Source organism: Danaus plexippus, chromosome 23 (assembly GCF_018135715.1).
Source record: "Danaus plexippus chromosome 23, MEX_DaPlex, whole genome shotgun sequence".
NCBI classification, from domain to species: Eukaryota; Metazoa; Arthropoda; class Insecta; order Lepidoptera; family Nymphalidae; genus Danaus; species Danaus plexippus.
In genome coordinates, this window is record NC_083551.1 from 4,612,501 (window position 1) to 4,636,083 (window position 23,583).

Sequence of the window (23,583 nt, forward strand, 5' to 3'; positions counted from 1 at the left end):
TTACTAATTGTTCTGTGCCACCAAGTATATTATATAACACTTGTTTCTTAAAAATGTATATATAATGAAAATATCACAATAATTTATCTTTAAATAAGGGCTAAGTTCAAGTTACGAAACTATATGCTTAATCAAAGTTGCAATCACACTACATACGGAGCGTTAGCTGTATTTCATTCATAAATCAGCGCGCGTCGTAGTTTTAACGAAGGTTATTGCATGAGAAACAGGAGACGCTACGTGTGGAGTGTCATGAAAACTTAGAATACGCACACTGATAAAGTTGACTCGTAATCTAACCAGCAGTATCGTCATGGTACTGATAATTTATACATAAGTTGGTATCTTTCAACAAGAGATATATAAGTGAATATAAGAAAATTTATTACAAAATAATATATGTAAATTTGGGCTATTCTTATATGCTATTAACTAGTTAAACTATCGAGCTCTTAGAGTATATATTGTGTCTAGCTGTCTAGATATACTTATATCTGCTTACGGAAGCACATATACTGACCATATACACACTTACGTGGTTAGTTTACCAACTGAATATATATTTATAATCTTGTATCAGTGATTATTTTATTCAGTATGTATAAATTTATTGAGTTTGGCTAACTCCTAAGATGTGATCTAGATGAATTATGCACATGTCTCCAAGGAGTTTGATTACGCGAGCATTACTATGCGAAATAAATTGAATATATACAAATGTAGATAACTTCAATATAAAATTAATTTTTTGACTGAACCAATTTTATCAATATTTAATTTATATTTTCTGTCAATAACAAAAATATAAAAAAGATATCTGTTTCCACTATTTTATTTATTAACCCAAAATATATTATTAGATCATACAGCCAAAGTGTCTTTATATATAGAGCATAAATTAATATCAATTGACCCCATAACAATATTCTTGCATACCTGAAAATATCCTTGCATTCCGGAGCAACATATGGTGCATCCCTCTCAGTATGCATATGCACAACCTTTATGTCCCGCAGTGAACCGGCCTTGCCAACATCGGTCATGGCGTTCAGAAGAGGGACAGGGGTCGCAGCGGCGCCCTGAGCGAAAACAGTGTGACCTGGAACAACAATCTAATTAACAGAAACGTCTAGATTCTAGAATGTTCCACTTAATATTGAGCTGATCTAGTTTGTTCTAGAAACAATCTTTATAAACTATATAGTTCTAATATATGACATAACAAAATACATTTTTATGCCCCCCTTTAATATTAAATGAAACGTAAAAATATTCTAACGGTTATGCAATTGTAATTTGCATTTATCGCAAGACAGGATAATAAAATAAAATGTACATAATTATTATTAATATATATAAGTATAATGTAAAATGTTAAATAAGTTTTACATAATATCCATCTTGAATATAAAATTCATTCATAATTTTTGAATTGGAAATACTATATGGCATCAGTTTTGTTTGTTCAGCCTATATCAATTTATCTATAGATGGATAATAAATAATTACAATATAATTATTAAGACATGGCATCATTCATTCTGATAAGAGCATAGTCTCAAAACAAACAGACAAGATGAGATGAGTGTAATAAACTCACTATTGCACTCATTCCAAAATCCAGCAAATATTAAGTTAGAACTAATAGAAATATGAATTATTATATTAAGAATTATAATACTGGATTACTTAAACAGTAGAAAAAAAACAATGAAGACAAAGAATACTAAATGAAAAGGCAGTATGATGTAAGATGTAAGCCTGTCCAAAAGAAAAAAAATAAGAAAAAAAAAGTAGAATAAAAAAAAATTAATAATAATTTATATATATCTCAGCACGCTTTGTTTTTGCCGGCAGACCTTATAATTCTTTGTCCTTTCAAACTATTACCAAATCTTTATCTCTCGGTATCAAATATCAAGACATCTGGAGCCTAAGTTTGAAGTAACTGAAAATATTGCATATGATAACATTCGATTATATTTAACTCTGTAAAATATATAACAAGATAATGGCTTGTTACTTGTTAGCCTTCACCTGAATGCTACATGCATACTAATGAAAGTACTGTCTTGTACCATTGAAATGTGTGATGTCATCGATACAATAACATTTAAGACAAATCCAACAACTTTTTTTTACTTTTACTGATATTCCCTTGTATAAAATTACTGTCAGCTATAAAATACATACAAACACTAAAGTCATAAAAATATATAATATATGACATCCATAAAATTTACTTTATATAATTGTAATGAAATATTTAAAACCATAGATAGCAATTTTTTTATTTTTCTTTATGTATCTAGTCCATTTATATTGAAATGAGAACTAAATTTCAGAGTTCTCCCGACATACTCATCAAACATCTAACAGGCAAACTCTCGAGATCACAGTTGAGATATAAGTTTATTTCATCGCAATAATTATTATTGATGACATCAAAGTATTATCTATACTATTAATAATTTTTGGCAACATTACTATTTTGGTTAGTACAATAATGAGGTTGTTGTTATCTCATAACAAACAAGTGATAAAATTTGTTTACATTAATTGACACTCCCTACAATAATATATAAACTCGATACATAACTAAAAATAGTTTTATAATAATATACTTAAAGAAATCTTGTTTAAAGAACCAGATTTCTACCAAAATTTATTTGGATTACTAAAGCAAAGATCGTTGGACATTTTAGGACAATTACTCAAATCTTATACTATAAGAATTATAGCAGGCATAAACAACACCTACAGACATATTTATAACTGTTATATTTTTTAATAACTTTAAAAAAGCATAAGGTTGACAGTTTTCAGCTTTATAAGAAATTCTATAGAATATAATTTGGTGGTTTGAATATTAAAAACAGAATTCAATCACACTGTTTTGAATCTTTTATTTTTTTTTATATTAAAAGCTTAGGGTTTATATTAAAGTCATTAATTATGAATGTTTTAGTTTTCATTGTTTTTTTGATAGTTTAAATGGTGCTGAATGATGTCACCACAGAATTAATTTCTGAGCTAACATCAATAAAGATAGTGTTTTATCTTTTTTACCTTAGTACCCACATTGTTGCATCTAAATGCTAAGTATGAATTACAAAAATGTTATATTTTTATTAAAAATCTATGACCAATTTTATAGGAGAGACTCTAAGTAAGACAATGCTATAGCGTAAACTTAAGAGAAATTATTAAGTCATTTAATGTTACTACATATTGTATCAAGATCAGTAAAACTCATTTGGAGTCTTATTGGATAAAGTTGCTGTATTATCCACATTTTATACTCCGAAATCATCATTGAACAAAAAAATCTCAATTTATATTTTGAAATGTCTCATAAATATTAATATTAAATTGCTTGTAAAGCCAACTTTCAGTCTCATATATGTACAAAAGAAAATAAACGCAATGCAATGTAAACATACAATTACAAAATCATTCCTGCCAATAATCTACTGTGAAGTTACGAACAGTTTAATACAGATATAAACAAGGTTCAAAGTACAATTTGTTTTTAAAATGATCTTCAATTTCCTGCCATTAAAGCATTAGATTAAGTAGTGTATCAATCTATATGCAATCGGTTGATTATTAAACTTATTTATTTTTCGTAGTTTATTGAAAATTAATGACAGAATTATTATAATCCACACCCTTAGAAAATAATTGTTGGCCTATATAAGACTCGATGTTAGTAACTGTGACCCCAAATATACTTAGAACTTTTATTTATTAATAAACATATTGAACATAAGATTGAAATGAATGAAATGATATCAATTTTATTTGTAGTATCCTCAAATAACGGGTTACTAATTTTAGAAAAAGCGTACTTATAAATAATTCTTACCAGACTTCAAACATTTTTCAAAAGCTTCCTTGGCACTAACAAATTCGGGTTTTCGGTCTAAGGGCTGAGACAATTCTTGAGTGTATGTAAAGTAACTTCGATTTGATCTCACAGATTGCAATGAGGCGCTTATATTAATAAAATTACGACGGCATACATTAGGCACGATAATTTTGCCCATAACAGACATTTTAAAGCTTATTAAAAGTACTTGTTATTCACAAACAACAAGAAGATAGAAGCTAATAGCTAGTTATTTTAAGAACTATTTTTATTAAATTATTCAAAATAACAGATCTGTAATATAATCGACGCGGCACCACACTGAACACAACAATCCACTACGAAGTTCGAACTTCGAGATGGACCGGCGAACGAATACAGTTCGAGTCGCAAAGCAACGTCCCGCGACAACGCACTTCAGCGGTATAATTTGAATTTTAACTTGTTTATTATCTAGTTAAGGCTTAAGCGCCTTATCAAATAAATTGTCAAATTCACAATGATGCGTAAAATTTTTATGACACTATTGTGAGATTATATTTTTAAAGAAAATTATACACCAATATAACTTGTATTTGTATATTATTAAACATCAATTATCAAACATTATGCGGTAAATTATAATGTTTTTAAGACAAAGTTTTCAATAGATTATTTATAAAATTCTGTAAAAGACCTAATTAGAGCAAACAGAGTTAAGCAAGTAGTAGGTATAAAATGTCATAGTTATTACATAAATAATGAATACTTTGTTCATTTTGTCTGTTGCTCTTCTCATTTAATGACTTTGCTACTTAATAACAAATATTTATTATACTTATTTTAGAAACACAGTTATAGATTGCATCTAATACTTGAGTATTTTTTTATTCCATCTCCTATGATATCGGAGTAAAAAAAGTAAAGTAATAAGTTACAAATATCAATAAACACATTCATTTCTATTTCTTGTTTCTGGACTATGCATCACTTTTGTTAGCAATTAAAATAATTATATTTTAAATTCATCTGTGCCAAAACAGACAGATTATTATTATTACAGCCAAATCAGAATTCTATTAATTTGTATACAAAATTTAAAACATTTCGAAAAAAATATTACTTGCAAATACAGGCATATAATTTGCCAAAGGTATTTGAATTACTATGCATGATACCTAGCTTGATGAAATAATTACTACAAGAATACAGTCACACAATATGAAAAATAAATACGTAAATGCCTTTATCCCACAAATGTCCCACTGATATTTAACTGAAGTCTGTGAAATAAAAAAATACATTTAGAATATACATACAATAATTATTTCTTTTTTTTATTTATAAAAAATCCTTTTATTAATAACCTTAAATCCCATCATTTTGAAGTTCTACATTTTTAATGACTCAAACTGACAGCAGTCTGCTAATGAACATAATTTGTTTGTTTATCTGAGTTATGTATTCTTTTAAAATGTAGTAAACTGGCTACTGCATTGATCTAAAAGCTCGCTGGTTGTTAAATTACAACTTAATTTATATTCGTAGTTAATTAAGCAACTACTTTGATCAAAATTGTGTTTGAAGTACATATTTAAATTTAAATTTCTAATTAAATTAGAGTAACGATAGGGGATAAAGAACAGAATACAATTCGACAGTTCTATATTTTAAGTTTATAGATTCAATATTAACAGAAATAATTTTCAATTTCGATATATAACATTTTTATTTTTATTTATTTAACATTTTTATTTAGATTATTTTATTTTCAGAAATATTTCGATTTTATCGTGACAGGTTACGTAATGAAAAATCTATTTTACATTTTGTCAGCTGGCTATAATTTAAAAGTTAAATGAAATTGAATCCCATAGTTCTAATTTAAAGATTTTGTGTGATCTGGATTAGATTTTGATGATTGTTTTTTGGGGCGCATACAATTGTTAATAGATAAGGAGACGCTTATATAAAATATGTATCCCTTAATTAACATAGCGACACAGTAACATCGTAACTTTTCGAAAATCCCACGGTCTTGTTTTATTTTCTTATTTGATTAAATAGTTTTTTTTCCTCTTTATAAAAATTATTTCGACAGTTTCTGTTTAATTTAAGTCTTGAGTTACATATATGCACATACCCACATATATGTATTCGTACTTACAAACTGTGTACTCAGTATTTCTTTTTTTTAGTGTTTAATTGATGTATAAAAATATACAGGATTTCATATAGTTACAAACCAGCACTGTTATTTATTTAGCCCTAATAAAATTTTGCTTGTAACAATATTTTTAAAATTTTATAAAATTATGTATACGGATTAATAAAATTATAAGTGTTCTACAGTTGAAGTTTTAGTTTTTCAAATCAGAACTGTTAAGTTTTTTCACATTACACAAAATATGATAAATAGTTATTTCAGCTCTATACGATTTGGCGGTGTGTTTGAGAATTTTCAGAATATGCATCATCTTCGAAATCTTTTCATCCCATAAGGTTTTATACTGATTTCAGTGATTCCTTTTAGTCATTTACTGGCAACTTTTATCTTGTGATAGATCACGTGACAGCACGTGAAGTCGCATAGACAATTCATCCATTCGTCAGTTTTCGGGCGAGGAGGCAGCGCAGTTTAGTGTTTTATTGAGCGGCCTGCCATCAGAAAACTGTAAAATGGCAAAAACTCTCTCAGCTTCCCAGGCAGACAAGGAACATGCCCTGGTCGTATCCCGCGACTTCATATCCCAACCCCGTCTGAGTAAGTAACTTATAATAAGCAATCGACATTTTTACGTATTTGGTACTAATATCACTTTGGCAACCCGTGATGTCAATTATTGATTTTACATTTGAACGGGACTTGTAATGTTTTGTTTTTAGATTTTCCCTGTTTTGATTGTTAAATTCGTCTGCCAAATTTGAGCGTACACTTTAAAATCTTATTAGATTTAATCTTGTGACCTGACTTCTTATCATAGTATGTTAGAAGATTTGTTCTAAATCCTTATAAAAGAGCTTTAGAGTATATTATACATAGATGATTTTGATGATTTCGTTTTATTTTACATAAAATAGTTTTAAATATAAAGATCTGTAGTTTTTATTATATCTCTATTCGACATTTGCTTTGTGAGTCGAAGAAAGAAGTCGGAAAAATATTCTTACTCCTTGCTATAAACCTTCTAAATAATATGAATATTCCCTTGAACCAATGTAATGAGACTAAAGGGATATTTAAAATTCCAAAATTTATTTAACAAATATCACATGATCAAATTATTTATGTAATGTATTTTTGTTAAGAAACTTGCTAAGTTTTAATCACTGTGACCAATATTGAAGAACTATACAGGATAAAAATTTATTAATTTTCTAATCATCCTGAAAAATTACTCGTTTTTTCTATGTAATTTCATTGTGTAAGAACATACAGTGCTTAGTTTTTTTGCCTTACAACTGTTATATAAACATTTTTAGAATCAGAGACTTAGTTGAGATCCCATGAGACAGATATTAATTTTTTTTAATCTGTCCAAATAATAGTTAATGAACTTTATTAGTGTACTTTATATTATGAAATACTCTTTTTTAATTAACTCATATTTACTCATAGTAACTTATTCCTACTCACTCATAGTAACTCATGACACTTGAAGAGTTAGCAACATGTAAGTCAGACCCATGGTTATGCAGACTTCTGTAATTTACACTAACAGTCTAACATCAGATGTAAAGTATATTTTTATTGCCACCAATGTGGTTGAAGCTGTATCATACGACTTTCCGCAGCATACAAGACGGTGTCGGGTGTAAATGGGCCACTGGTCATCCTCGACGAGGTCAAGTTCCCTAAGTTCTCTGAAATTGTACAGCTGAGACTTGCAGATGGCACCCTACGTTCGGGACAGGTAATAAATAACTTAGTATTATTACTATGATCTGCTTTTCATTAGAACTGTTTTCATTACAGCGGTCAAAAACCTAGCATTAAAAGTGTCTATACTCCATGTAAAGTTAATTATTTTTGTATATATTTATTATAATTTTTAAGATAAAATGATTTGGTTGATGGTATTGTTGGAAGTTTAGGCTTACATACAAACACACATACAAGTTTGATATGTTATCAAACATAAGTTGAGCCATTTTTTATACATATATATTAGAATTGTTCATGGAATTAAAAATATATTCTTCATGTTACTTGAATTTAAATTTGACAGATTTTTTTTTATCAAGCTCTCTATCTTTGATTTTGTATGTCGACTTGTGTATTTTCCGCTCGTGTCACATATCAAAGTGTTGTGTTTCATGAATTATGTTAATTATTTTAAAACTATTGCAATTTATTTGCCTCATATAAAGCTGTATATACATATACTTGCTTACGATAGCATTTGCAACTACAGACTTCAAGTTCAAACTGCCATATATATAATATACTGTAATTTAGGAAACTTTAATTTCATCCTTCCTTAAACATTTTCTTAGAAAACTACTTGAAATACAGTTATATGTAAAATTATTAAAAAAAATTGTATTATCTCCAAAATGTCGTTTCATTAATTCTCTCTCTCTGTCTCTCTCTATATATATATATATATATATTTAATTGCTTATATTTAAACATACATACAGGGTGTTGTCATTATTATTATTTTATATAAGCTTATAAGTTGAGTTGTATCACCCGACTCTGTTTAGGTGTTGGAGGTCAGCGGCAACAAGGCCGTGGTCCAGGTGTTCGAGGGTACCTCGGGTATTGATGCTAAAAACACACTGTGCGAGTTCACCGGTGACATCCTGAGAACTCCTGTGTCCGAAGATATGTTGGGTGAGTCATATGTGGATTGATGTAGATAAATAAGACATTTTGTATGTATATATTTATACCTACTATATATACACTTATTACACCCACCACTTATTCCCTGTGAAATAGGTGTATTTTTAATTAGTTTATAGTAGTAAGTGAATAAAAACAAATGATTAATTTGGTTAAAATGAATTAAAATATTTTTTTTAATAAATTAGCTTACGTTAAGCTTTACTAAGAATAAAGTGGTAGAGCCTAGCTGTGGTCAAGTTGCTGCAGCTCGAACATGGGCTGGCTCGACCGGGGGAGTACCACCCTCTCACAGAAGATCGGCGTGAAGTAGTCTTTAATGGCTGCGTTTCGTCCGATGAGTGAGAGAGACGGTTGCCCTTTCCCTGTTCCCACCCTTTCATGCCGTCTCCTTATTCCCGCCCTTCCTCTCCTCAACAACCAAGGTTCACAACGCATCTGCAACAGAGATGTTGCGGATGTCCATGTGTGGTGGTGACTACCTTCCCACCAAGTAGGCCGTCTGCTCGTTTGCCATCTTTGATGTAAATAAAAAAAAAATCTACACGAGTTATTTGGCAATACAAAAATAATCAAAATCAGTGCAGCCGTTTCTGAGATTGGCCGGAACATACAGGCAGACAAAAAATTATAAAAACTTTATTTTGGCATATTCATGTGAGCAGTAATATTAAAGTACAAGATGATATTTCCATTTAATATATTTCTATAGATATGTTAACTACTGTAACATGAGTTGTTACATTGCCCTTATTATATGTATTGTGTTTATCCCAGGTCGTGTATTCAACGGTTCCGGCAAGCCCATAGACAAGGGACCCCCAATCCTGGCCGAGGACTTCTTGGACATCCAGGGTCAGCCCATCAACCCCTGGTCACGTATTTACCCCGAGGAGATGATTCAGACCGGTTAGTTCGACCGTGTTACAACGTATATATATACATATACGTCGGAGTAGTATCCAAACCGTGGTTTTTAAAAAGAGTGACGTCAACATAACTGACGTCATCAATGAATTTATTCTTGACTGTCATCAGGCTCTGAGGTATTTAAGGTAGCCCCATAGACGGATTGACGAATCCCTTACTTCGAAGAGGTCCGTACCCTGCAACGGCTCGAACGAGACTCCTTGCATTCTGTACCCTAACCCCTATTTATACCAACCGACACTCATTGTTGTGTATACACTTGCACAGGTGGCTACACAAGTGGTTATGCGGGTGACACCTGATAATTTCAACTACCCTCAATTATTAGATATTCATATATATATATGAATATCTAATAATTTTAATTGCTAATAGTACTAAGAGATGCACCTTCCTATTTTTTTCTCGTTTTGATCGAAAAAAAAGCTTTCAGATACATGTTGAGTTAAGCGACCTCCGCGTTTCGGTACCGAACCGTTTTTTGGACATGACAGATCCTATTGATATTGGTGATCCTATCCAATTTTTTTGATAATAACCACCCCATATAATTGGGCTATCGAACAAAAAACCTCGTCTCGATCGGACATTCACTCGCCGAGATCGTCTCCGTGGATCAATGACCTGAGTCGCACGTATAGCGTTGTTCGTTTCGCTCATTTCATTCAGTAAATTTTTTTTTAATAAACAAAAATAACGAATAAATAAATTTTAAGTTTTTCATAGCTACAGAAGAAATGTGAAGCCCTAAGATACATAGATTTGGAACTTGCGTAAATGTATTATATAACAATTATCTAGCAATATTGAATATCCGGCGAGGAATTTTTCCTTCTTTTTTCTATGGCTTATGATTTTTGGTGTAATCTTAAGATTTTTTTCATGTAACACCTATTACACTCCAGTTTTATTTATCTGGCGTCTTATCGTCGTCGCTGTTTGAGCTAGCCTCATTCAACATGCGGCCATATGTTATAATACATTTCGCTAATCCATCTCCTCCGCCAGGTATATCCGCCATTGACGTGATGAACTCCATCGCCCGCGGTCAGAAGATCCCCATTTTCTCGGCCGCCGGTTTGCCTCACAACGAGATTGCGGCACAGATCTGTAGACAGGCCGGTCTTGTCAAGGTAAGGATGTGGGAGCTATTTATTATATACACGTATATATTATTTGGTATAACTATGTCAAAAAAAAAATATATTTCTATCAAATAGATAATACAAAAAATTCTTTTTGAGCATATCATATCACAAGGGCATTTGTTTCTGATAATCTCATGTTCCCAACGGAAGTAATCTTAATATAAGTTTTGTACTATAATAGTTGATATCTAATTAATAAAGAAGCTTTAATATTTGTCAGTTGGCCGAAACACAAGTATAGGTCCGGTTAAGAATTTTCATATTCATATATATAGTATATCAGTTTTTGAACCTGTGACCTCTGGAATATCTCATTGCTGTTGCTTTACCAATTGGACCATCATCTGACTGCAGCCTGTATATTTTGATTGTGCTGCCATCTATTAGATTTAATTTATAACTTTGCAATCAACACCAAAGATGTCATAATACTAGATTTAAAATACCCACAGGTAATTTATTAAATGTTATCATTCCAGGTGCCTGGTAAGTCTGTCCTCGACGACCACGAGGACAACTTCGCCATAGTATTCGCCGCTATGGGTGTGAACATGGAGACGGCTCGTTTCTTCAAGCAGGACTTCGAAGAGAACGGCTCTATGGAGAACGTGTGCCTGTTCCTTAACCTGGCCAATGACCCCACCATCGAGAGGATCATCACACCGCGTCTGGCTCTCACCGCCGCTGAGTTTTTGGCTTACCAGTGCGAGGTACAAACATACTATTATACACACACACACGCACACACGTATATATATGTCAAGCTTTCCCTCAACATTTAAACTACTCATAATATTTAAGTCAATGCAGTCATACTAAAATAACATAAATATTTGTCTCTCAGGGTTTATTGAAATGAAATTTTCTTAACAGAAACACGTGTTGGTCATCCTGACTGACATGTCTTCGTACGCTGAAGCCCTGCGTGAAGTGTCCGCCGCCCGTGAGGAGGTACCCGGACGACGTGGTTTCCCCGGTATGTAATATATACGACTATAAGTATATAAATATATACTTATAGTCAAAACGTATAGAATAAAAATCATAGAGCAGAAATCAAACCAGTGACTTAAAGGACAATTCGTTCCAGTCACCCCATTAATAAACTACCATGTACTTACTCAAGTCTGCAAATAAAGTTTTCTATATAAGTGTTTTACGATAACGCTTTATTATAGAAAAGAAAATTGCGAGCTTGTCTCGTGCGAGAGACAGACAAAATCTAATTTTTTGTCTGTAAACCAAAAAATATTGTCACAGAAATTATATATTTCCCAACCAGTATATGTGAAGCCAGTTCAATATAATCATTAATGATGTACTTCAGGTTACATGTACACCGATCTGGCCACCATCTACGAGCGAGCCGGACGTGTGGAGGGTAGAAACGGTTCCATCACTCAGATACCCATCCTGACTATGCCCAACGATGACATCACCCATCCCATCCCTGACTTGACGGGTTACATTACCGAGGGACAGGTTAGAACCGACACTACATACATCTATAGAGGAATATGCTTAGTTAAATAGGTTATAATACTAGGCATATTTTATGAACTTAACAATGGTAATAAAAAATAAGAGAATTTAATCTACACGTGGCTAAACAATTGCCAGCCGCAGTATGTTTCCCAGGTTTGATTCCTGGATGCAGTGTGGTTGGTTATAACTTATACAACTATAAAGTCGGAGAGTTACTCTAGAAAATTAAGAAATCTTTGGCGGTAGGTGACGAATAACAGGACCAACAACAGACATTAACATCTCGTCTGCCCGTGATCACGGTCACTGTAAAGTAACCGAAACGTCGGGAGTATTTAGTTTAAAAAAAAAGGCATAGTATATCCGAAAACATTAGTTCCATTCATATAACATCAGAGAATGTCAGTTTTTTTTATATCAGTCTCTTATGTTCAAAGATAAATATATGATAATTTGTGTATTTAATTTAACAAAATTTCCTATAATTGTTGATATTTTATCTCGTGTAATATTCTCCAGATCTACGTCGACCGTCAGCTTCACAACCGTCAGATCTACCCACCGGTGAATGTGCTGCCCTCTCTGTCCCGTCTCATGAAGTCCGCTATCGGCGAGGGCATGACCCGCAAGGATCACTCCGACGTGTCCAACCAGCTGGTGGGCTATGCACTACTCATAAACAATATTTTTTATAGTAAACATTGAGGATGATAAATTGCTCATATTAAAAAGTTCTACGTAGAAACTTATGTAGAATATTGGATATAAACATATAAGTTTTGATATATTTTGATATAAAATCATCAGTTTTAATTAAATTAAAATGAAAATTCATAATAATATAACCTTTGTATGACACGGCAGCGTTTCTTAAGAGTACTTTATGTATAAAATAGCCAGTATTCCATATAATATATAATAATGTTTGTGTGTGTTGTAGTACGCGTGCTACGCCATCGGTAAGGACGTGCAGGCGATGAAGGCTGTGGTGGGAGAGGAAGCTCTCACGCCCGACGACCTGCTGTACTTAGAGTTCCTCACTAAGTTTGAGAAGAACTTTATCACTCAGGTAATAATATATAGAGCATCAATCTTAACTCTTATCTTATCTGCACAAACTTCACAGATATGAACCGATACAGATTTTTATCATTGTCTTTCCATACTACAAAACAAATTCACCAGTTATTTATCGTAGTACAAGTAGAACTAATTACAACACTAATTTCAGAGTAACTACGAGAACCGCACCGTGTTCGAGTCTCTGGACATCGGCTGGCAGTTGCTGCGCATCTTCCCCAAGGAGATGCTGAAGCGTATCCCCGCCTCCATCCTCGCCGAGTTCTACCCGAGGGATTCGCGTCACTAAACATCAAACGCGCAAACCCGGTCTAAACTATAACCAGAACGTCTCAGTGGCCAGACTCGCTTATGACCGGTTCACTGTAAGATATTATACTGTTTGTTAGTAAGTTGTTGATAGTTAATGTCATGTTTCAAAACTAAATTATATGGAATCGTGTTGCTTATGAAATGTTTAACTGCTTCTCGATGTACATACGGGCGAGGAATACACTATCCGTTTGGTGCAGCCATTAATTGTTTATGGAATTATTTTATCTGTGGCGGGTAACGCCGCGGCTATGCTTTATGTAAATAGTATTAAACTGATGTCCCCGAGTAACGAAACGTTACATTCCAATTTCCTCATTCACTCGTTCAAATTCTATATTCAATGATGTAAGTGAATTAGGATTGTTGTTTTAATGAAATAAAGATATAGAAGTTTACGTTTTATTTATTTATTGGAAGTGGTTGATTTATTTGTAATAATGTGTGGCTCCCTCCCGATATGTAGTTTTAATTGTCCTGAACAAAAATCTTTACTGAATCCTGAATGTAGGAATTTGAGATTACGCTTGACCTTCATAGAATCGCTATCTCGAGATAATGTGATTTATCTCTTATATGGATAAATTATGAAAATATCTCGTTATTATTTTTTGTTCTGTACATTTAAAACGGTGAAAAACAGACAACCCTCGCCATTTTGAAAGTAAAAATATTTCTTGTCTTAATTCTATATAATTGTAAAGTAAACATTGCATAAAAAATATGTTCGAGATTCGAATGTTAAGTTTGCAATTATAGGAAATTTTGAATGTGGAACATCACTTGATCCTTTTTAATTCATAATTTTCTTATTAATCTATAACACTACCAGCCAGTGTTGTCGAGTGAACAATAATTATTGTAGTAAAAACAATTTAAATATATGAATGTCTCAAAAACTAAAATAGTGCTATATTCGATCGTCTAAGCTTTGATTACTTAAAAATATTTATGAAAACTACGAAATATAGCTCGGTAGAGATATCGACCCTGAAATAATGATGCGAATGGATCCGAACTAACATGTGGAATATACAGCGTTGCAGTTGAATGTAGGCTGCTTGTATTGTTTTATACAAAGAAATTAAAGTTCTAATAAGTCTCTGAAAATAACGTGAAATTTCAAAGTGCTCAAACTTTGGAAAATTCTTTGCCATCGGTTTCTGTTGCAGGAAATTTAATTCCCAAGAACTCCGCTGGTTCTAAATATATTTTTGTAAAACCTTACCGTAATCGCAATCTGTAACTGCATGGAAGGTGTAGAATCTCTGTACACGATATGAATATTTTATTACACACACACATGTATATATATATATATATATATATATGTTTATTACGATTGCAGATAGATCCCATACCATTGTTAGTAACAAAGTAAGAACAATTTAGCGTCATTTACCAGTAACGATTTCCTTACTTGCCTTGAAGAGTACTCAAAGAAAAGGATACGCAAAATAGTCACATATTCTATAGGCTCCTATCGATTGATATTAATTCTTTCCTCTTCCTAACCGAGTGAAGGAAAATGTTGCCTAATCTTATATTGGGCTGAAATTTTTAAGACAACTGGTGTGCGATATATTTAAAATACTTTTCACGCATCATTAATCAATTCATTGATTCTGACTGTAATTTTTCACACGCAAGAACTTTTTTATGCGTTATAATAAATAATAAAATAAATAAAACAGCGGTGGTTTTAATTATCTATATTCAATATGTTTTACAATTTCGAAAGTGCAAGTTAAATGCCGCAAGTGATTCCTATTGCTGTTTCAAACTGGAATGAATGTCGTCTCGTTGGTGGTACGGATGAAGATCTGGCTTTAGAATAAATACAAACTAGAAAATATTAGACGCGGAGGAATCAGCCGGCTATACCGGCTATGGCCTCGGACGCGAAGAATTTCACGTCCACGTCCGGATCCACGTTTAACTTCTCCAGCACCGGCTTCACTTGCGGCTGGATGACCGCCGGGTCTAGGAAGGGCGCCATCTTTTGTAAGGTTTTGGCAACATTGAATCTCACGTTGGCAACATTGTCGTCCGCCATCGACAGCACTGTGGGTAGGAGCACTCTGGTCGTGATGTCTTTGCCGCAAACCTCCGACAGCACGTTTATGCAGAACAGGTACGTCATTCTGTGCAGGTAGTTCTGTTCCCGGGACATGGCCAGCACTTTCGGTATGACGTTCGCCTCGGCCCAGGGCGCGCCGTATTGTTCGACGAGTTTCTTCAGGTTCAGGGTCGCTGCTTCGCGGATGGAGTACACGTGGTCGAAGAGCCAGGACATACAGAGCCCCGTGAGCTTATCGTCGAAGAACTCCTGCCCAAGCTGGCCGGCCAGTAGAGGCATGTGTTCTATGATAGCTAGTCTGACGCGCCATTTCGTGTCCTCCGCCAACTCGACTATGGCGGGGAGGAGGGATTGCACTAGCTGCTGTATTCCGATGACCTCGTTCACACATTCGAGGTTTGATATAATATTGAGTCGGACCTCTGGGCATTCGTCTTTGAGTTGAGAGAGGAACAGCGGCAGGAGGTGTTCTATGGTGTTCTGTCTGCCAACGATGGGGCTCAGTCCCATGATGACCGAGGCTAGAGCGGATTTCACGTGTTGGTTGGGATCGCACACCAGTTCCTTGATCTGCGGCAGGATCATGGTCATGATGATGTGTTCCTGGTGGGCTTTATCCAAGTTCATACAGAAGTCTTTAACCTGTGGGAGTAATAACGTAATTTAGAACACCATAATTATCTTTGAAAATCCTCATGTCTTATAATTGTTTTGGTCTGCGATTTCTAATGTTTTTAATATAATAAAGCTTGTCTACATTAACGGCAAAAGAGCAGGCTCTTTCTTTCATGTTAGCACTACAAAATAAATATATTTACAGTATTTTCTAAATAATCTTAACTTTTAATGTTCAGCTTAACTTCCACTAATGTCTTACAAAATGGCTGAAGCCAGTACCTTACTTATAGTTTTCAAACACAAGTCGATACTTAGATGTCGCCATTACAAAATGACAATGGCTCAGTGTTATAATTAATTATAATCAGTTATAAAAATAATTCTGAGGATTATAGTATGTTGTAATTAGTACGGCACAGATGGCGCCACTTGTAACATTATTTAGTAACCTTAGCAGCTGCTGCAGCTCGTACTTCAGCCTCGCTGTCCTTGAGCAACGCCTGGAAGATCTGGGCCAGGTCTGAGCGGGCCAGCTCCGGACCCACAGCCTGTTGCAGCTCCACAAACCTTTAAATTTACAAGCATTTATTAAAAAAATTATTGTCTATCATACAGAATACAATAATATTTTTTGAAATTGTAACACTGACTACATCATTTAAATTAATATTTGTATGTAATTTTTGTGATTTGTGGCTTTAAGCTTATTACAATTATTCATACCTTAACTATATATTAATAAATGACAGTCCACAATTGATTCCAGTAACCCTCTTACATATTATTTAAATTTAATCAACTTTTTCTTCCACACATTGGTTAGTTTTATCCAACATAAATGCATGCATGTATATGTTAATAGTATCCACGGCCAATACATACCTACGTAATATTGGATAATCATTTATAATAAAGTTATATATAAAACTGACTAGCAACAAATGTTACCAAAATTACTATAAACCAAGTAAAACTACAATGAATTTTATACTACATATTTCATGGATATTAGTAAAAAAATAAATCATTAATTTATAAATGTGTACTATGCCTAATACCTCTATATAATAAATGTTCATTTCCCTTATAGGAGCCGGAACAGATATGATGCGAGACGCGGATAGAGAAACGGCGCAATCCCGTGCACGTGATTGGATGTTAGCTATCAAGTACACTTACGAGCACTTAAATTGGACACATTGGTTTTGTTACTGATAGGCATTAAAAGTGAACACCTTTTGTTGCACTAAGTGTATGTGCGGATACATATCCCCACTACACTAAAACCTTACCAAGATACCAAGATATGTGCAGGCAACTATACATTAAGTGTATATATATATAAATCTTCTGATAGAATCACAATAGTATGCTGCTGATAAAATTCTTGTATGGTACTGATGTACTAATATACTAATTATATGGCAGTACTAACTTTTCAGCCACCATGAACCGCACCCTCCAGGAGGTGTCTCCAGCACGGGCCCTCACCGTGGGCATTACTAGCTGTTCCATATCTTCAGGCGGAAGCAGGGCAGCCACAGCGGCACAGGCCTCTGCAGCCAGTAGACGTACCGAGTCCTGCTCATCCTAGAATAATAAAACATAAGATATTAAATGTTATTAATACGCCAAAGTTGATTATATTTTTCGTTTTTCTTCTATTCTGTTCTTCTAAAATTAACTGTACATATTGTTTTGATTAAAAAAAAATATATCAAATCACAAGTTTATCACAGTACTGCCATTTTAATTTAAAAATTCCATAAAATATACAGATTTGGTGAAACATTGCATTTTTTCATGAACCAATTGTATCATAAGACTTGGGAGTATTAAAGTGTGAATCTAAGCCAAGTGTTATTAGTCTTGCACCATTAGACAGTTGATAGTATTGTATTTTAGAAGATAAAGTATTTTACTCGCTTAAGAATATTTTTTTAAAGTATTTATACGTATTTGTATGTTTGCATTCATCAGTCGATAATTATAGAAAAGTCTAAGTACCATAGAAATAACATTAGGTTATGAGAACAGATAACATACTATAATACTTAGAAGTATTTTTATGAGTGCTTATAGTTAACTATATTACTGAACCATTTTAATTTTGTAATGGCAAAATTTAACTATCAACTTGTATTTGGAAACTATAAATACTGGCTTCAGCCATTTTGTACAATATAACTGGAAGTAACGCTAAAAATTGTAAATCTAGATTGAAACTGTACTTTGAACACATGATTTTTTTAGATTCGAGAAAGTAATTAACCCATTAATATTTTACAAACCTGGGCCAGATGTATGAACATTGGTATGAGATCGCTCTTCACATATTCCACTTCGACCACTCTAGCAAACTCTCCCAGCTTGAAAGCGGCCGCTCGTCTCACCATGGGTGTGTCATCCTGGCACAGGACACGGAAATGTTCTCGGAGCTCAGCCTTCACTGGTGCACTGACACGAGGGTAACAGACGCTGAAATTGATATCATAATATTAGACTAGTTTTATTTTGAGGTTTTTTGCTATATTCATGAATTTTTGTCATATGGAAGACATCATATGGAAGACATTTAAATTTTCTTGGTTTGAATAAATTGATATATAAGTCGAGAGAGTACAATAATAAATGATAGAATAATCTATTAACCTGTAGAGTCCACAGGCGGATGCTCTAGATGTAAACCAATCTCCGCCCGCAAGACGTTGTACTAATGGCACAAAATGCTGTTCTAAAGCTTGTGGGGAATGATGGGCGGCAACCGCTCTCAGTGAGGCCACAGCCTTATCCCTGACAACAGTTTCTTCGATAGTAGCAAGCGACTCCAGTGGGGGCAAAAGACAGTGTGCATATTCACCTCCGCCGACAAGATTGATGAAGTTGCCTGTTTTATAAACATGTTATTTAGCATACAAGTATCTACTGCATATTTGTACTACGACTTCATCAGTACAATTATGTTATTGTTATATTTCAGCAGGATCAGTTAGAACAAATTCCTGAATATTGCATTTTAGTTATGTCAAAATAATATGTATGAAAGTCTTTACAAAAGATACTGAAGTGTGAACGCAATTTTATTTAGTGCTGATAATTTAAGCTTTCTATGCTATGTACCTGAATATTTAAATATAGCTGCTGTTTATATAATGACTCGTTAAAAAGATACTAAGTTTTTAACCACAATCATATTAATTTTGTCTTTATAATATTTGTAAAACAATAAACTATAAACGTTTTCAGGGCATTGATAATTTTATTAAGATCAATGACTTATCTAGTTATAATTAAACCAGCTGTGAAGCTAATGAGAAGTGACTTTTCAATAATTTGAGTTACATATACAAATAAATAAAATGGAGTCTAGTTTTGTACATATAACAAAATAATATTTTTAATTTTTGATTGTTTGTCTGAATATTTGTTCATAATCACTGGTAGGCTGGACCGATTTTGACGAGTTTCATTAGCAAGTAAGTTGTTTAATTATTAATAACTCCTTTTTGAAGGCTTTAGGATACTTTTATTTTAGGTTTTCCTTTTGTTAAATTACACGCGCACGAAGTCGCGGACATAGCTTGTAATCACTATAATATAAACAAGAAATGTTATCTATATCAATATTAATAAATGCATTACTATTTACTTTATCAATTTAAAATGTGAATCTGTGTGTATATTTTGATAGATGCAAAAAATGATATTTTTGTTCGTTAAAATACTAATAAAAGCTCACCAAGTTGTTCAGCGAGTGCCAAAAGTACTTCATCTTCATCATATATAGTCTCAGTTAGGAACGGAACGAGTTCTGATCTTGTTCTTTCCACACCCAAAGCCAGAGCGATGGTTGATAGCTTCTTAATAGAATTCAATCTGAGTTGAACATCCTCATTTTTTAATTCGTCGATAAGTACCGCGATGGGATAAAGTGACTCATCCGTCCCTGAGTCGCTGGCCGCCATTCTAAACTATTTATTGCGTATATTGCGAATTTGTCGAATTAATATCACTAAACACAATAAGTACGGTATTTTTGTAAATTCTTACGCATTTACCAGCAAAATGGAAGCCTTTCGTTTTTTGAAGAATATAGCTATGTAGATTATACAAAATGTCTATTGGTAATGTCTTTATACTTTATCTATGAATCATTTGTCTTTGACTTATTTCGTAATGATTTTGTTTTCAGCGAATAAAGAAAATAAAGAAATATTTGATTGAGAATTTCATAAAAATATTATAGGTCTTTCAACTGCAATTTTTTTTATTATTCACATATGAAGAGTTTTTCTGAACTCCTTTTATGAAAGTTAAAACTGCAAACTCTTTTGTATTATCAATTGTTTTTAAGTTTTATGAGCTTGATTTTAATTTGACAATTAATATTTAAGATTTTGCTTTTATTTTATATATGTAAATTTATATTTTGATGTTTGTTGTATTATGGGCCAGGAGGATGACGTTAATGCCTCTATCGCACATATTGTGCTGTGTTGCGTGGCCGGTCAAGGATTGGGTCACACGCATGGCAAGAGTTTCACACATCCGGGCATGCACGCCAACTTCTTCGTTCATGGAGTACTCGGATTTCTCCATTACCAAAGTAATATTTTGAATTAAAATTACTGATAGTAAAATTTTGGGCTGAAATTGGCTTCAGTTTTCTTATATTTATTGTAAGGGTGAAATTCGTATTTAAATAGTCAAAACTGATTTCACATACCTCAAGCCAGTGAAATAAATGTTTTGTCTATTTTTCAATAAAACAAGAAATGATTTGGATATTCCCCTATGCAAATTATTATTTAAATACTTTAATAAGTGACTTTCTATTTTAACTTCAGGTGGAAAGTTTAACAACGATTTCACTGCAGCCTACACGATTAGCACTGCCGCGACGCGTTACTTAGCCTTACCATGTCTGATGGCTGATTTGTATCGAGGGGATCAAAGTTTGAGCAGCATTCATCTTGTCTCTGGTTTGATTCCGTTTGTGATGGCACTCGCTGGCAACGACAACAGAAATTTGGGAAACATTGTTATTGCTTGCAACATTGTTTCTTTGTGTGTATACTCGCACGAACATGACCGAATTTGGGGCTATTATACGGCCGGAGCGGGTGTTTTAGCTTATTTCTGTACCACCCAGGTCGCCACGAAAATTACATACCCGTTATTTCTCGCGCTCATGGAATACTGCGCTTACAGAGTTTTTCATATACATTTTAGTTCTCCGTGAATAAGAAATAAAAAATATCTTTACATTTATCTTTTATTTGATTAAAGAACGAGAATAAATAACGGAACTTATTTAAGGATAATTTTTAAAGCATTTAAAATTATTTCTTTTAAATCATAAAATTTTAAATTTGATTTTATGAGAATCACTTTAAATTGTTATATTTGGTGTGAGCTTGATTTTAGAAATAATTGCTTTTTATTAATAAAAAAAATCATTCTCCGTCCCTCACCTGACTTGTACTATTTTAGTTTCTTTCACTTTACACTTCTATAGTGAGGGTGAACGTTTGGCTTTTTTAAGGTAATTTCCATCGGATTGTCTGCATGTATGCAAAGCCGGTCATTGTTCTTGTTTCGAGTTCAACAAATTAAATTATTATTTTTTATGATGTATCTTACAGATTTCGTAGATGTATTGAAAGTTGAGTTCATTGTTTATCGTTCTTTGTGGCAGACCTGAAGCGATAGAGGAGTGTGACAGCTTGACGTCAATGTCATTGGATGCGTGTGTGCATGCATGTGTGTGTGTGTGTGTGTGTGTCTGTCTGTCTGTTATGGAATTTTATTACCTTTACCTTTAGCCTGTAGTCAGTTGCTTATAGGTTGTACGTGTATATGCCTCTGATTGTGTTAGGCGGTAATATCAGTTCGGTGATGAGACGAGTGCAAAGTATCAATTACATTGTTTTGCACCTCGTCTGCCCGTGATCACGGTTGCTGCAAAGTAACCGAAACGTCGGGATTATGTAGTTTTTAAATAATAAAATCCGCGTAGTAAATCCGAATAATACTAGTTTTATTTACATTGTTTTTCTTAGTTTTAGTGACTACCAAAAAGGTTCATGACCTTTCCAGTCCATTCCCTTGTCTGCTTCCCATTTTTCTAAACCCGGACCTGGATAATTCAGGTTTCCATAACTGGTAGATTGTTATAAAGGATATTTAATTTTTCATCTCTTAATATATATATAAAATTTTAAGACCCACAATATATTCCTAACTAGACCTCTTGTAATACTATATGAATTGTATTATGTGTATCCTTTATAATAAATTAGTAGTCCTATTACTGAGATATATGGAATATTTGTTTTCTCTCTGTTATATATTATAATGGTACTGTGATTTCCTACAAAAATATATAGCTACGTATAATTAAGACAAAATGTATCCGTACACTTTCATTAATTTGTAACCTATTCATTTAGTTCGAATTAAACAAATCAGTTACTTTTAAAATACACGTCTCCAAGAAGAAAAGATATATATATAAGATATTTTACAAACATATAAATAAGTTTTTGTGTACATAAATAACTTTATGACACGTTGGAGTGATACAGTTTTTTAATGAACTGTAATGAAAAAGGGTGGAAGATTTACGTCAACGTTTAAAAGTATTTTCCATTAACTTTGCTGTGTAAAAATGCACGTTAAATGTTTAAGTTGTTTTACCTTAACGGGACCATTAAAACAAGTTTTTTTGTCAAAGTCAACACGGACAGTTTTCAGTTTTTTCATTCAATTACTAACATTGATATTATTATGCGCAAAGACTATATTATAGGTAAAAAAAGTTGCATTATGTGTAATAAAAATGTATAAATTTAATAAATTAATTATAAAAGTAAATTTTTTAGTATGGTAACATTTAAAACTAACTATTTGTTTTTTTTCATAAAATACACTTCATTATTTCAAAGTTTGAGAAAACCCGAATTACATTATTTCCATTAAAATAAATGACATTACTTTCAGTCGATTTCAAAGTGTTTTTCGTCTTTATTTTTCTTTTGACAGTACATTAAAAAAATACCAAAATGGCCAACTTGAAGAGTAAAGAGTAAACATATAACTGCCTAACAGACTCATAGTGTTACGATTTTTAAGCAAAATGGCGATGCTTATTTTGTAACCCAATTTTTATATCCTCACCACTGATTTTTGATTGAATCAATTATCAAGTGTATAATATCATACAGAT

At 32.8% G+C, this 23,583-nt stretch overlaps 4 protein-coding genes across 4 annotated transcripts in view; 2 read left to right on the forward strand and 2 right to left on the reverse strand.

Moving 5' to 3' along the window:
* The window catches only part of LOC116774997 (4-hydroxybutyrate coenzyme A transferase), a 13,899-nt gene extending 9,626 nt beyond the window's left edge, over positions 1-4,273 (reverse strand). Inside the window, exons 1-2 of the mRNA XM_061524004.1 lie at positions 3,869-4,273; positions 937-1,099 (exon numbers count right to left, since the gene is read on the reverse strand). Coding sequence (XP_061379988.1) covers positions 937-1,099; positions 3,869-4,058 — 353 coding nt within the window. The 5' untranslated portion in view covers positions 4,059-4,273. The remainder of the gene's footprint in view (positions 1-936; positions 1,100-3,868) is intronic.
* A 2,165-nt stretch (positions 4,274-6,438) lies between these two features.
* Positions 6,439-14,055, forward strand: LOC116774927 (V-type proton ATPase subunit B). The gene is made up of 11 exons (XM_032667714.2): positions 6,439-6,614; positions 7,646-7,764; positions 8,561-8,690; positions 9,480-9,611; positions 10,641-10,765; positions 11,260-11,490; positions 11,654-11,756; positions 12,108-12,262; positions 12,785-12,922; positions 13,206-13,334; positions 13,497-14,055. Exons 1-11 carry the CDS (start codon positions 6,530-6,532, stop codon positions 13,632-13,634), a joined length of 1,485 nt encoding a protein of 494 aa, XP_032523605.1. The 5' UTR covers positions 6,439-6,529; the 3' UTR covers positions 13,635-14,055.
* Positions 14,056-15,354: 1,299 nt separating this feature from the next.
* On the reverse strand, positions 15,355-20,460 carry LOC116774682 (serine/threonine-protein phosphatase PP2A 65 kDa regulatory subunit). The gene is made up of 6 exons (XM_032667401.2): positions 20,095-20,460; positions 19,008-19,242; positions 18,647-18,833; positions 17,791-17,945; positions 16,805-16,922; positions 15,355-16,379 (listed from the first exon to the last, which is right to left on the reverse strand). The coding sequence occupies exons 1-6, from the start codon at positions 20,318-20,320 to the stop codon at positions 15,528-15,530; spliced, it is 1,773 nt and encodes a 590-aa protein (XP_032523292.2). The 5' UTR covers positions 20,321-20,460; the 3' UTR covers positions 15,355-15,527.
* A 242-nt stretch (positions 20,461-20,702) lies between these two features.
* LOC116774795 (uncharacterized) lies at positions 20,703-21,620 on the forward strand. Its single transcript, XM_032667555.2, has 2 exons — positions 20,703-20,961; positions 21,203-21,620. The coding sequence occupies exons 1-2, from the start codon at positions 20,802-20,804 to the stop codon at positions 21,595-21,597; spliced, it is 555 nt and encodes a 184-aa protein (XP_032523446.1). The 5' UTR covers positions 20,703-20,801; the 3' UTR covers positions 21,598-21,620.
* Positions 21,621-23,583: the final 1,963 nt, after the last annotated feature.